The sequence below is a fragment of the Camelus ferus genome, chromosome 27 (genome assembly GCF_009834535.1).
Source record: "Camelus ferus isolate YT-003-E chromosome 27, BCGSAC_Cfer_1.0, whole genome shotgun sequence".
Taxonomy (NCBI): Eukaryota; Metazoa; Chordata; class Mammalia; order Artiodactyla; family Camelidae; genus Camelus; species Camelus ferus.
Genome location: NC_045722.1, coordinates 11,069,528 through 11,083,966, shown reverse-complemented (window position 1 = coordinate 11,083,966; position 14,439 = coordinate 11,069,528). Strand labels below are relative to the sequence as shown.

The 14,439-nt window shown below is 38.6% G+C and overlaps 1 protein-coding gene across 3 annotated transcripts in view; it reads right to left on the bottom strand.

Annotated features, from left to right (window-relative positions):
- BLM (BLM RecQ like helicase) overlaps nt 1-14,439 on the bottom strand; it is a 65,281-nt gene that overhangs the window by 6,774 nt on the left and 44,068 nt on the right. For all 3 annotated transcript variants that reach the window (XM_006192599.3, XM_014565970.2, XM_032468897.1), the window contains 5 exons: nt 12,606-12,801; nt 11,220-11,410; nt 7,035-7,182; nt 2,651-2,850; nt 1,699-1,891 (listed from right to left, as the gene is read on the bottom strand). In XM_006192599.3, coding sequence (XP_006192661.2) covers nt 1,699-1,891; nt 2,651-2,850; nt 7,035-7,182; nt 11,220-11,410; nt 12,606-12,801 — 928 coding nt within the window. The remainder of the gene's footprint in view (nt 1-1,698; nt 1,892-2,650; nt 2,851-7,034; nt 7,183-11,219; nt 11,411-12,605; nt 12,802-14,439) is intronic.

Below are 14,439 nucleotides of genomic sequence, written 5' to 3'. Positions count from 1 at the left end.
TGTTTAGAGGAAAAGAACAGAGCTGTGGGATAGACCAGAAGGTTTATGGAGAGGTTTAGAGGAAGAGGAGAGACAAGTAGACATGCAGGTCCCTGAGGACATTTGTCCTTTATCTGGAGAGCTGGTGGTGTTATACCAGAGTACTTGGAAGATTAAAATGTATATACCATGTTCATATCTGGAGTTGAGGAGACTAGTTAGGAAATTACACTAACAGCCTAGACACAAAATACTGCATTTCACTGATTCTAAGATACACACTTTTTCGTGTTGTGGCATTCCTGAGGTCAAGATGTGCTGACGGCCAAATGGCAGGTGTATAGTGGTCGTCACTGCCTGTGCACGTGAGAAATTAGTACTGCCGGCAAGTCCACAGTGCTACTGCCGTGCTGGTTCCTCACGTGCTGAGTTTAACTGTCACATGAAGTGTCTTCAGAAAGACTAGACTGCGATCAATATGGAAAAAGTGCTAGTGAATGCAGAAAAGCTTAGAAATGTGTAAAATGGAGAATAAATTTGGCATAATAAAGTAAGTATTTGTCCTGGAGGAGAGGACAATTTCATAGTTTCTTGCAAGCAACAACCAAGTGCTGGGTATGCCCCAAAAAACAAGACACCCCAAGTGGATGCAGCACTGTTACATTTGTGCTACTGAGAGATGTGTACCCTTCCATGGGCACTTTCTGGTACCATCAAGAAAACATCACTGTCAAATCAGAATGGGAGACAGGAGTTTTGATTAAAATAGTGGGACACGAAGAAAATAATGGAACACGCAGAAAAGGCTGCACCACTGACATTCCTGATCACACGAGGGAAAACAAAGACGTGGACAATTGAGTCAAAAAATGATTCAGAAGAGTCAGGCTTTGAATGTGAATTTTTACTAGCACCTAAATCAGTTTGCTTTCATTATATGCATTTTCTATATATACAGAGTTAAATGTGATAAAAATCTAAATAAAGTAAAAAACAATTTTTCTTTCAATAAAAGCACTGTGTCATAGCTTAATTAGCAGAATTTTTTCCTTTCTCAACAGTCTATAAGGTAACAGTGTCTTAAAATGGATGGCGTCTTAGAGTTGATGAAATACTGTAAAGACCTGTGGTGGCAGGAAGGGGAATGGAGGAGGGAGAAGGTGATGATTATGAGCTTTTCTGAAAGAACAGCATGGAAGGTGACGTCTACTAGTCAGTCAACTATGTGACCAGCTTATTTTCCAGGGACTTTACTATTAGAATTCCGGGCTGAGATATCTGGGGCCAAGGAAGTAACTCAGGTCAGCAGGCATTTATCACAAAATACTTAGAACATAATATTTTTCCTAAGGAACTTAGCTCCACATTGCAAAGATGTGTATACACAACACAGTTAAACGTCCTAAGGCAGGCAAACAATGCACACAAAATCATTAGGTGACACCTGCTGTTAGGGATTACAGTTACCCATATCCTAAAAGGCAGCGCTAGACTGAGGTAGAAAATTAAAATTATACCGTATGTCTGAATAACACAGTACTGTGTGTATCTTAAAGAATATATTTTATCTCAAGGATAAGTTTAAACTGTTTCTCTGAGCTTTCAATTCAGAGATGAAAAAGACCGAGATCTACTTATGCATTGGTTTTAAAAGTTCCTCAGAAAGATTAACTTTGGGCCTATTAATTTATGCCGCACAACAGGGAGACTCACACATACCTGCAAGCTTCTTAAGCGTGACAGTGTTAAAAATGTTAAAGTAATGCACACCGAAAACTTTCCCCAGAGATTTGCAGACTTCTGTAAGTTCTCCAAGACATTTCTTAACCATCTCTTCCCTCTGAGATACCTTGGCCACTAAAGCTTTTTGTTTTTTCACACTGCTGGAATTTTCCGTTTCCATAAAGTCTACCTTTGGGAGAGAAAAAGAAAGCATAGGAGTGGGGGTGTGCATGCTTGTATCCAAACGAGGCTTTATTTAACGCTTAACCACATTTAAAAATTTTTTTCAGGGGAGGGCATAGCTCAGTGATAGAGTGCATGCCTAGCATGCACGAGGTCCTGGGTTCAATCCCAAGTACCTCCGTTACAAAGTAAATAAACCCTAATAACCTCCCACCAAAACAAAAAAAATCCTATTATGCCAAGTAGATAGTAAGCCCCTTGGGAACAGGGGCTGTATATCGTCTATCTCCAGTGCCTGGCACTTTCTTTTTTTTTTTTTTTTTTTGGTATATATATATTTTTGTTGAAGTATAGTCAATTTACTATGTTGTGTCAGTTTCTGGTGTACAGCACAATGCTTCAGTCATACATGAACACATATATATTCGTTTTCATATTCTCTTTTACCATAGGTGATAAGATACTGAATATAGTTCCCTGTGCTATACAGTATGAACTTATTGTTTGAAAAGGTTCTTGATAAAGGCTTATTTAATGAATAGATGATGATTAGTGATCTGATAACTCATTCAATTCATTTTGACAGGTATTACATTACTTGGGTTCAATTTTAAGATCTCTTTCCAAATTAAGAAGAACAGAATATGGTCATATAGCATAGTATGTATAAATTCAGTATCCATAAACTTTGCAAAAGACACTTTAATTTGCAGTAAACTATTTCTGTCCACTCATTGCGAGATAATAAAGATTTAGAATGCCATACCTTTAAGTGCCCATTTAGTACAGTTTGGGCTTTATTTCCAGGCATCACATAGGCAATTGGTTGATCATTGGCATTGATAAATAAGTCTTCATCCAAAATCTTGTCAAGTATCAGCTTTTTAAAAAGTCTTTCGGCATTGTGTCGTGAATAAGTAGATCCCTTTCCAAATATCCCTGTCTGAATTTTTGCACTCTTACTCCCTGGTAGGAAGGTACAAGAACTTAGATTAGTAAAGGTAGGGATATCATAACTCTAATAGAAGAGGCTAAAAAAAGTCATTTATGGATAGGTCTAGCTAGATACATGGAACAGACAATCTATTCCTCAGGAAAATCCATGGTACTAACAGCCACTCATTTCCATCAAATGAGAACATTTAGTAAGAGCTCTGAAATTTCTATAGTGGTATGTACTTTTCCTCATCTTTTAATAACATGCATTGACCAAAAACAGCAGCAAAATTAAGTTTATCATTTTAGGATGTTGCATTTACAGCTTACAAAATTACATCAGAGCAAACAAATCAAAGAAAAAAGTTTATATAAATTTTAATAGCTTCATATCCCTGTGCTATATTAGGATATATAGCATGTATTACTGATCTAGTTACAAAAATTATCGATGATCAATGTTTATACAAATTCCAAAACAAGAGCGTAACACTCCAGAAGACTGGACATTTCCCTCCTCCTCCTGCTGGCTGAGAGCCCCTCAGTCTTGGTTTCACGTTCAAGCTGCAAAAATTACTAGTGTTTTCATCGTAAACACAATTTTATTATAACAATCTACTTAAGAAGGCTGGTGACACCAATTATAATCAGAATTAAGAGTTACTCTGTAAAGCTTTAGCTCTATTTTAAGAGTTCCAAATAACTACATTATTATACATTTCAGATGGCTTCTGGTCACAGATGCTGAACTATTCAAGTTTTTCCTTCTTCAAGTGATTTGTACCCCCGAAGTATCACATTCCAGGGCCACGACTACTGCACTGGTAATGGTGGGCTGTGTGATGTGGACCAACACTAGTGCAGAGGATAACTAAGAAAGCTGGATGAAACATAAACAATTTTCTTGAAAACATAAAAGAACTAAGGAGGAACTGAAAAATGTGTCAGAAAAATGTTTGATTTAGCAATCTTTCAAGGAACCTACATGAAAGGTACAACCAGAGATGCAGTCGAAGGTGTATGTAAAAGGCTATTTGCACCATTATTGATAATAGAAAAATATGTCCTAAAATAAGACTATTTAAATATATTTCATCAGTATAATAAAATAGAAATTAAAAACTACTTTAGAATTAAAAATTAAGAAAATGCTTATATCTTGTTATATAAAAATGATAGAAATTACACATACAATATGATAAATACATGATTGAGAGCAAACACAAGGCTGCTCTATCCTGAGGAATGTGCAGATCCAGAAGAAACAGCTGAGAAACTGAGCAAACCATCTTCCTACTCCAATCTAGGGGATTAATTTTTAATTGCTTTATAGATTTTTAATTAAAGTAATACATGACATGGGGGAAAAAATACAGTACAGGAGGGTTAATAATTAAAAGCGACATTCCTCTGTTCCACCTGTGCCCTCCCCAGTCTCACTCTTCTCCACGGCAATCACTTTTTAAATAGCTTGTTTTCAGCTCTTCTGTGGTAGCCTGCACGTGGACCCCTAACTCCTGCTGTCGTTCCACTGGCCAGAGTCACCCCGTGACATTTATTTCCTGACCCCTCACTATGGAAGATGAAGCTTTAACTCATTTACACCATCCTCTTCACTTTACCTTGTCCCAAATTTTGCTAGTTTTATAATATTGGTTCATCTATTGATTATTTTTGTAATTTTAGACAGAACTTCTGACCACTCTCCCTTCCCACTATGTAGGAAGTTATCAGCACCCCAAGCTGTCCATATATTCCCCTTCTTTTACTTTTATTTATTGTACTTTTATTTTTTACATCATCAAGATGAACATTTACATCCTGTACTGTTCTCCAATCATGTTTAAGTCTATTCGTTGACTGTATTATATAGCTAATCAACAGTGTTTATATTATGACGAGACCTACTTAGAACGCAAGACTCCTGCGCAACTCTAAGGAGGATGTTTACTGTATCCAGACAAATAGATTATTTTTTGCACGTTTCATCAGTTACTCAGAATCGTGCACCCATTTCCTTTATGTTCGACCTTGGCTCTCTTGTATCTCTCCCCTAGAGTTTCTAAGTGCCTTTCTCTTTCTGTTGTTGAGAAGTTAACGTTTGTGTTCTTTACTGTCATCAATAAAAAAATTAATTTCTTGTTCTTTATATTGCTTGGGACTTATTTTTCCCAACTTTCTGTTACACTTTGTACAGACTGCTTACTGGACCTGTTGTGACTCTGGGATTTCTTCTCACTGGACCCACGGGTCAGCTCTTCTGTTTACGGTGTACATCATATCATTTTCTTTGCCTTCTAGTCTCCAGGGCTGCTGATATTAATCTGATGTGTTAGGTTTTGGTTTGTTTTTTCTTTCCAAAGCTTTCTGGATTATCTCTGAAGGGATCCAGAATATGCCAGGGTGACATAAAAATTATTTTGAGCAGAAGGCATTCGAGTTTCTGAAATCCATCTGCCAAAAAAGCAGAGACTCCCAAAAGAACTCAATTGTCAAAAATCCCTTCCCCAGAAGCAACAAGAGAGACTGACTCTTATCACTGGAGATGAGAGGTCCCCACACCACATCCACACAGACACTGTCAAAAAACTACCATTCTCCTCCCATCTTTCTCCTAAGGGCCAGTTTATCCTTCCAAAAAGTCACTTGTTTTCCCTTAAGTGCCTTTCTCCACCCTCCCCCTATTAAAAGGGTATATAAACTCCAAATTCTAACTGCCCCTTTGAGTCACATTTTTCCATACATAGCTGATTAAATCTGTCTTTTGCTAATCTGCCCTCAGCAACTAAATATAACAGAGTTTTTCCTCCCCAATATCTCTTTACCCTTGGTATTCTTAAATCTCACCTTATAAAGCATCTTATTTGGCATTCTGTGGGCATTTTACTCAGGTTTTTTTCTCTTTCATTCTGGAAAATTTTATCATTAGTTTGTTAATTCCCTCTATTTTTTATTTCAAAATTTGTCAGATTTTCTATCTCCTAAGAACTGATCTACATTTTCTCTCTGATATTTTCCATATATCTTTTTGATCAGGTCTTAGAAGATTTCCTTGGCTTTATCTTCCAGCTTTTCCACAAAATTTACTTTGTCAATCACTTAAAACTTTTAACAACTCTTTTCTCATTCTTTCTTTCTCTTCCATACCATGCTATTGTTACTAAAGTCTGTGTGAAGATACTAATTAGGTGTTTCCCCTCCCTTCTCCCCAAAGTCATTGCCTATTTTCTAAAGGATCTCCATCCCCAGGGTCAAACACACTACTTATTTGGTCTTTCTCTTGATCGTCCATTTACATTTAATCTTTAGGGACCAGGTTATTAAACTTTTTGGGTGGTTATCCTATTATTTTTACGTCTCCCCCAAATTCTTCCTCTGAATGAGGACATCTAGTTATCAGGTTTGCTTTAGGGTTAGTGGGCTGGTTGGTCCCCAAATGCTACTCAGGGACTTCGGCCCTCAACTCAGAATGTCTTTCTACTCCTCAAGCTGTTTATCTTTGTTCCAGGATCAACTGCAGGCTGGTATTCCACACAGTTCTTCTGTGAGCAGACTTTCTTTTAACTGTGCCCTCCTATTTTTGGCTTCTCTGCTTTCACTTCCACTCCCTAGAACCCTCAACTTCAAGTCTGAGGCCTGGTGATAATGGGGTTCTGCCTGGCTGATAGCCCTTCCTCTGTTATGACTTTCTCCTACATTTATTTTGCATATAATTTACAGCATTTCATCCCACTTATCAGTATTTTTCCCATCCATTTCTTAAAAGATTTTAAAAACCTCTAATCTGATGATGGTCTCTTTCTGGTTCTTTATGCTGTTATGGATTTAATCATTTTATTTCCTTACTGTTATTTTAATAGGGCCTCAAGCAAAAAAAAGAAGACAGATACTTATGCTCAGGTTGCCATCTTGAACTAGAAGTCAGTCAATGGGTAATTCTCCAGAGAAGTTACATTCCATTCACTTGGAATGTAAGCTTTACTATTTTCTTTTTTGTTTGTGAAAACTCATCTTAGTGACTTATATAAATTCTATAAAAAGAATTGATATAATTCTTAAAAACTTATTTTTTGTTACTCAGAAAGACTTTATTCTAAAGCCCTCAAATTCAATAAGAAAATAGACAAAAGAAATTTTTTCTATGAACTTGTAATGAATTCTTTAGATGTTCAATTTTAATTGATGTAACTCAAACAATGAAACAGATGACTTACCCAAGAAAATGTCCACCAGCATATTCATAGTAAATCTCCCAGAAGGGCCTACGTATTTTATATTTCTTGTTCCTTGTGATGAACTATGTTCTTGAACAAATCTTACAATGTTTTTTACATCATCAGTCACATCTCTTGTCTTATAATCCTATGAATAAAAAGTGATTACCTTTTACTATAATTAAGATAATGATACCTAGATTGCTAGAGCTTAATACTAACTGTAATAGTCCCACAACAAACCATTTCCAGACTAAAATCAAGACCAAAACCAAGGAAGTTTCAATTGTTCATTCTTTTCTAAATTCTTACATTAACCTTGTTTGAATAATTGGCAATCTACTATATCTATTTCATTACTGCTTCACAGATATACATCTTGTCTTTCAGTTATCTGAGAGCACCCTGTGGGTAGAAATAATCTTTTCCAAAAAAACTATTTATTTATTTATTATTGTATTATTGAATTGTTTTATTATGGTGGGGGGAGGTTATTAGGTTTATTTATTTTTAAAGGAGGTACTGGGGATTGAACCTAGGACCTTATGCATGCTAAGCATGTGCTCTACCATTTGAGCTATACCCTCCCCCAAGAAATACTCTTTCTTTAAAAAAAAAAAAAACCCTTCAGACCTCTTCACTCACCTCTTACTGGATGGTGACTTTTGGGATGAAAAACATTGTCCACTGCAAATATGTGAGTTCTGATCTCTTCTGGGTGTTTGGTGCTAGTCAATCCATTTTATTATCTCTACTCAGTTCCCTTTTCTCATTTCCCTCAGTTGTCTCCGAACTCTGCTTCCCTTTTAAAGCCCCCACTGCTACGTGAACTTTTGCTATCATCTACCCCAGTTCTCTAACTTAGCAATACTAAGCACCAGCACTGCTCGAAAGCTGCATTGTGCTTCTGCGCCTCTGTATATGCAGTTCCTCTACCTTCCAATCCTTGCTCATCCACCACATTCCAACAACCCAAAGACAAACAGGACTGGTGTCCTGTACTAACAACTAACTGGTAGTGATTCTGAGGCTCTATCTAGCTTCACCATGAAACAGTGCCCCACCACTCTCTCCAACATCATTCCTGCCTTAATTCTTGGTGACTCACACTGTAAAATGACTATTACTCAATAAAAAAAAGTTAAAAAAAATTCTTGGTGACTCAGTGCACAGAGATGATCCTCCCACACCTAGCCTTTTGGCAACTCGATCTCCTGTGCTCTGGTGATCCTGTCCCTCACATGTCAGCCACTCACGCCCACTGTCAAATCCACCACCTTAGCCTCATTAGTTAACGGCAACCTCTTCATTCTCTGACCACCACCTCCTACCTTTCCAGCTCATGCCATCCAATGTTCTGACTCCAACAATCCACTGGGACAACTTATCCATTGATCCTCATCCTCAGATATTCATTCTCCTAATTCAGCTTCAATTCCAGAGCCAATCATTATAACACTACCTTTCATAGACCTTCAACTCCCTTGCCCTTAGGTCACACTGCTTGATAAAACACGTTAGATCTAATTCTCTACCACTGCATGCCCATATCTCTGTAGCCGAAAGTGGCTGGAGAAACATACAACCATGCTGACCATGTTCACTTTCAATACCTGGTCATAAACTTCACGTGGTTATGCAAACCCTTAATGCTGCCAGGTAATCATGACACACCCTTGGTCTGTCACTCCTGAGTTCTGTTAGTATAGGTGTCAGCAAACTATGGCCCATGAGCTGAATGCCCATTTTCATAAATCAAATTTTACTGGAAAACAACCATGGAAAATCAATGTATTTATTATTCACATCTTCCTTTGGGCTAAAATAGCAGAGCGGAGTAATTGTGACAGATGCTGCCACAAAGCCCCAAATATTTATTCTCTGGTCCTTAAAGATAAAGTTAGCTGACTCCTGTCTTAGTGGCGATTTCACACTTTCTCCCTTCTCCTCCATCCTCTCTTGTCCTGTTAGCTGACAACCTTGCTTCCTACTTTGTTGAGGAAACTGAAACAATCAGGAGAGCTTTCACAAACTTCCTCCACTGCATCACCAGCACCATCTGCCCCACATCTTCTCCTCTCCTCCTGCTATTATAGATGAACAATCCGAGTTCCTGTCTCAAGCCAGTCTTTGTACTTCCACACCAGCCCCCGCCCCCGCTCGCTTACTCACGGACACTGCTTCACAATTCTTCTGTCTCCTTACACAGCAACTTCCATCCTCTATAGGAACATCCCCACCAGCATACAAATATGCCATCTCCCCTGGCTTTTCTTGACTCCACTTCTCCTGGCGCCTACTGGTTCATGTCTCTGTTCATCCTTGAAGCAAAATTTGAGAATTCTCTATGTTCACTGCCTCTAATTTTGCCCCACTCCACTGAAGCTGGTCAAGTCCAAGTCCCATGATTTTTGCGGTGATAAATCCAGTGGTGGCTTCTCAGTCCTTATGGTACTTGGCTGGGCAGCAGCATGTGACTAGTAGCACTCCCTTCTCCCTGAGACACTTCTGCATTTGGTTTTCCTCCTGTCTCACCTGTTCTCTTTCCTCGTCTCCTTTCCTGGTTCTTTCTCTTCTCCTTAACTTCTTCAAGTCCCAAGACTCAGTCTTTGGTTTTCTCCTCTTCTGTCTAAACTTATACCCCTGAAGATTTTATCTGCTTTTGTGACTTTAAAGACAACTATATGCCAACCACTCCCAAATTTACCTGTATCACCAGCCTCTTTTCTGAATTCCTGAATCTAAAAGACATACATAACCTCAATATGCCCCAAACCGAACTCCTGGTCTCTCTTGCCGTGCAGTCTTCCCTGAATGTGTCAGCCGAGGGTCGCTCTACTCTTCCAGTTACTCAGCTCTCTGGGTACCGCTCTGGCCTGCAGCACCTCTCCCCTGCCTGACTTAGTCCGGTGCAGGCAAGTGAGCTCCCTCACCACCCAGCAAACGCATAGGCGTGTCTGCCCTCAGGGCCTTTGGTCTGGGCTTCGGCCAAGAAAGCCTGTATCTGGAGAGCTGCTCAGCTAACTCTTATCTTCAAGCTTTTCCTCAGGTCTCATCTCTGCAGTAAGACTTTCCTGGGCCACTGCATCCTGCATCCCATTCATCATTCCTGACTTGTCACACTGCTGTACTTTTCACTACAGTTCCCCACCCTTTACATGCACTTACAATGGATATGTCTTTATTCAGCCTCCTTCTGCTAGAAGGTAAGTTCTTCAAGAGCAGGGATCTCTGTATTTTGTTCAGTGATGTATCCCAAACTCCTAGAACAGTCTGTCACAGAGCAGGCACTCACAAATATTTGTTGAATGAGTTAACTGATTAGCGATGTCTACAGGGTAGGGTGTGGTGGCTGGAGATGGCCGTGAACCCCAGATTCCACCCTGAGAGGGAATAAATTGCCCTCTGCTCTGGCTAGTGCTGCCTATCTTGGTAACTGCTCTTAACGCACGGCATCACGATGACATGCATACACGTATGTCTGCCTCCCCTCCAGCCCATGGGCTGCCCCACGCCATGTTCATCTGTGAATCCCTGGCTCCTTGCACAGAAGTTCCAAATAATATGTCAAATGTGAGAATACTCTGTAAACTGTGAAGTACCGTAGACATTAAAACACAGAATTACCATGGTAGGTACAATAAAGTATCTGATGATGGAATTTAACAACCTCCCAACGTTATTTTTAGGACAGATGATAGCGAACTCATCCAGGAGTTACTGCCATTACCCTTTATAGTTTTTAAAAAACCAATTTATAGAGTAAATGAGTTCAAACATATAGTACACTAGTTATAACCCTTTTGAGAATGAGATCTTTAAATAAAATTAGAGTTGAATGTAAAATATTCTACCTGCCCATGTTGGATCTTTTTGGATATTTCCAGATTGCTTTTTCTAAGATATCCTATAATCCCCAGTGCACTTATAAAACATCAGCATTTTAAATAGGTCCAGTATAGTATTTTTTTACAGGCTTCTAATTCTAAGGATATCCACAGAATTACTATTAAAATGTTTCTATTCTCAAATAATATGAGGAGGAAGCCACCTTTCCCCTGTTAAAGCGCTTCGGGCCCACTTACTGCAATCTTACTTGTGCCTCACGCTTCTAAGTTAAGAGAAGAAAAAAAAAAATCTTGGCAATTTCCTTATTACAAAGAATTTGAAACTTTCTTATTTTACCTTTGTTTTACAGCAATTATCACAAGAAACATCTGGGTATTTCTTACAAAAATTAGGATTAAATTCATTTTCGCCAAAGTAAGCCAAAAGCTGTATTCTCCTGCATTCTGTTATATTTTCACAGTAATGCACCATACTGTACAAATTATTGAAGTGAGTCTCTTTTGTATGATGGTTTCCATCTTTTTCCACTAAAAGAGATGAAGAATACAGCAAAACATACTTATTAGAGTAAAAAAAACAGAATATCACAGAAGTATTTAGAATAGATTCATGTAACTTTAAAAATTAAATAAAATAAAATTATTAACATGACACTGTTCTGTATTATAGTTAACTGAATATTTTTGTTCATCTTTAAGATTTTAGTTGTATAGGAATAAATGTATGTTGTCAGGAGTAGCTGAGAATATTCTGCAATTCTATTACCAATGATAAAAATCTGAATTTTATTAACTGTATTTATCAGATTTGCATGTACTGAACCCATCATCCAAAACAAGCAGAGCATGGAACTATGGCAGTGCACTGTGCATCTCCCTGAGTATTTGGATCAAAGTGGTTAAGCTAGTGGTTCTCAAACTGTATGCCAAGGACCCCTGGGGGGGCGGGGTCAGGTGCTGCAATGAACTCACAGGGGTGCCAGCAGGGTGTTTGAAATTTAAGGGAAACACAGTTAATACCTGGCATCTGTTGAGCACTACACAAACTACTAGTTTGAGGTAACTCATGATGTGCTACTTTCCTTCTAATGACATCTTCCTGAAGCTGAATTTCTGGCAGTTGCTTTGATAAAAACAAGTACCTCCCAAAATTCAACATGAAACAGGAAATGAAGGCAGTAGTGTCTAATCTGATCCCAAGGTTTGAGAACAACATGAACATATTTTCATTTGTAAGCAACTCTGGATAGTTAAAATTAAAAAAAATTTTTTTTTCTGGTTTATCAGCATTATTTTTTTCAAATGGCTGCTAAGTGTTTAGGATTTAAACACTTACTAAATTGTCTGTACCTAACTTAATACAGGTTCTGTTTAAAAACACAAATGGACACACTAAGTTGAAAAGTTTCATTTTTTTTCACTGAGAATCATCTTGGTACAGTACAAGGGACATGGACTTTGGAGTCAGATGAACCTGGGCTCCATCAGGGCTCTGCTCTGTCTGGAGATTTTTCTGCTTATACATGCCTGTATCATTTGAGTCTTACAGAACAAGCATACAATACTTCCAGCACAAAAATGAACTAAAATAAAACTTCCATATCCATCTAAGTCTTCTGGACTGTTTGAGGAAAACTGGACCAAAAGCACTACAGTTGCAGGAGTGGATGACAATCACAGGACGGAGGAGGACAGAGAGTCTCCATAACCAAGCTCATCTTACTCAGTATAAGCCTCTTCAGTCTGGTCACATCGTGATAGGTATAGAAGAGCAGGCAGTGAGAGATTTCGCCATCTCTTCCAGCTCGGCCAGATTCTTGGTAGTAACCCTCTACCGATTTAGGGAGGGATGCATGGATCACAAATCGCACATCGGGTTTGTCAATTCCCATTCCAAATGCAACTGTTGCACAGATAACCTGATGTAAAAGCAAAAGCCTATTAGACTTACAAATGCATTTAAAGGAACATTTTAATAATAGATGCTTCTAAAAGCTTTATCCTCTATTTTACTTTAAAGTGTACGCTATACAACGATCTAATATCTTAACTTGGTTCCATTGGTTAGCATGACTAATATGAGATTTTCACATTGATAATTTACAATTCTTCTCAGACCCAAGAAGGTAAAGAGAAGCTCGGTGTGGCAGTCACTGGCTTGTATGATTTGGTGTTATCACGTAAGGGAGCCAGAATTAAGAGCAGTCATCTCTAGATGTGTCGCTCTCTTATGTTCTGGATCCGGAGGTGTGGGGGTTGTTGCTCACATAGCCATGGGATCCACGATGCCCCAAGAAGTGTGTTGCTCAGGAGCTCCGGGTGTTCCCAGGGTTTGAGCTTTCAGAGGTCACTGCTGCTAGCTTATTCGATGATTCAGGAACAACGGCGTTCTTGCCTGCTCCAGGTCTTACCATTCGTTTTCCTCAGTGGTAGCAGCTGATCATACACCAGCTCCTTTTAATCATCAGCTGATTTCACAATCAAAATTTGTGAAATTTTTATTGGAACCCATGTGGGCAAGTTTGAGAGCTGCTTATTCTAGAAAAAAAAAAGGCTGCAAAACAGGGCTCTTGGCCTATGCAAATTACTCAGTGATGCAAGGTGAGAGTTAAATTTCAGGAGCTTGGTATATCAGTTTTTAGTCTAAAGTCATTTTCAAGACTATCCATTTCAGTTGTAAATTCAGGACCTATTTAATCCAGACAAAAATACTGTTATCTCCAGGCAAAATTACATTATACAAATAAAGCTGCAAGTCTTTTTTTAGCACTTAAAAAAAAAGAATTGCTACTTCAAGAATAATATTTCAAAAGCAACTGGACTCTCTGGCAGGCCGACTGGGGCTAATGACATGCTATCAGTAACTGTGAGTACCAGAGACAGGAACTGCATGCTACGGAGTACACGGACGGCGGGTGGGTGCCCTCATCAATGCTGGAAACGCTGGTGGCCTGCACTCTAGGTTAGTCATCCAAATTCATGGCACTGTGATCAAAGGCAAATCTCCTTGGAAAGAGAAAGTCTACTGTAGCCTCTAGAGGGGGGTGAGCAGGTGGAGAGGCTGCAGAGAGAGGTGTGCTAGCCCACAGGCTCACAGTTTTCCAAGAAGTTTCGGTGCATTTCCCAAGGTCGGGTGAGCACATGGCTGCGAGGCAACCTGTAGGCTAACAGGGTGACGATGACACCAATTTCTAAACGTCTGTATTTCTTGTGACTGGGAAAACTGGATTTGTTGAGTTGTTACCTCCTTCTTTATTTCTGTGTTGCTTTCAAAACTTCAGAGTACAATCATTTCTTTGTGAAGAAAAACAAGTTTTATTCTGTATCATGAATCTAGTAAGATCAAGGCTATGCAGTTAGTTATATGATTTTATCTTGACTGAGGATTAGCTGCTCTGAGAGCAGAAACGATTAGATTTTTTTTTAAAAAGCTCACCAATTTAAAAAAACTATATATTTGACCAAAGTATTTTATATATAAATATATATATATATAGATGTATATTATAGAATACTTACATATAAAGAGATAAAGAATTTTTAAAAATTGACTTTCT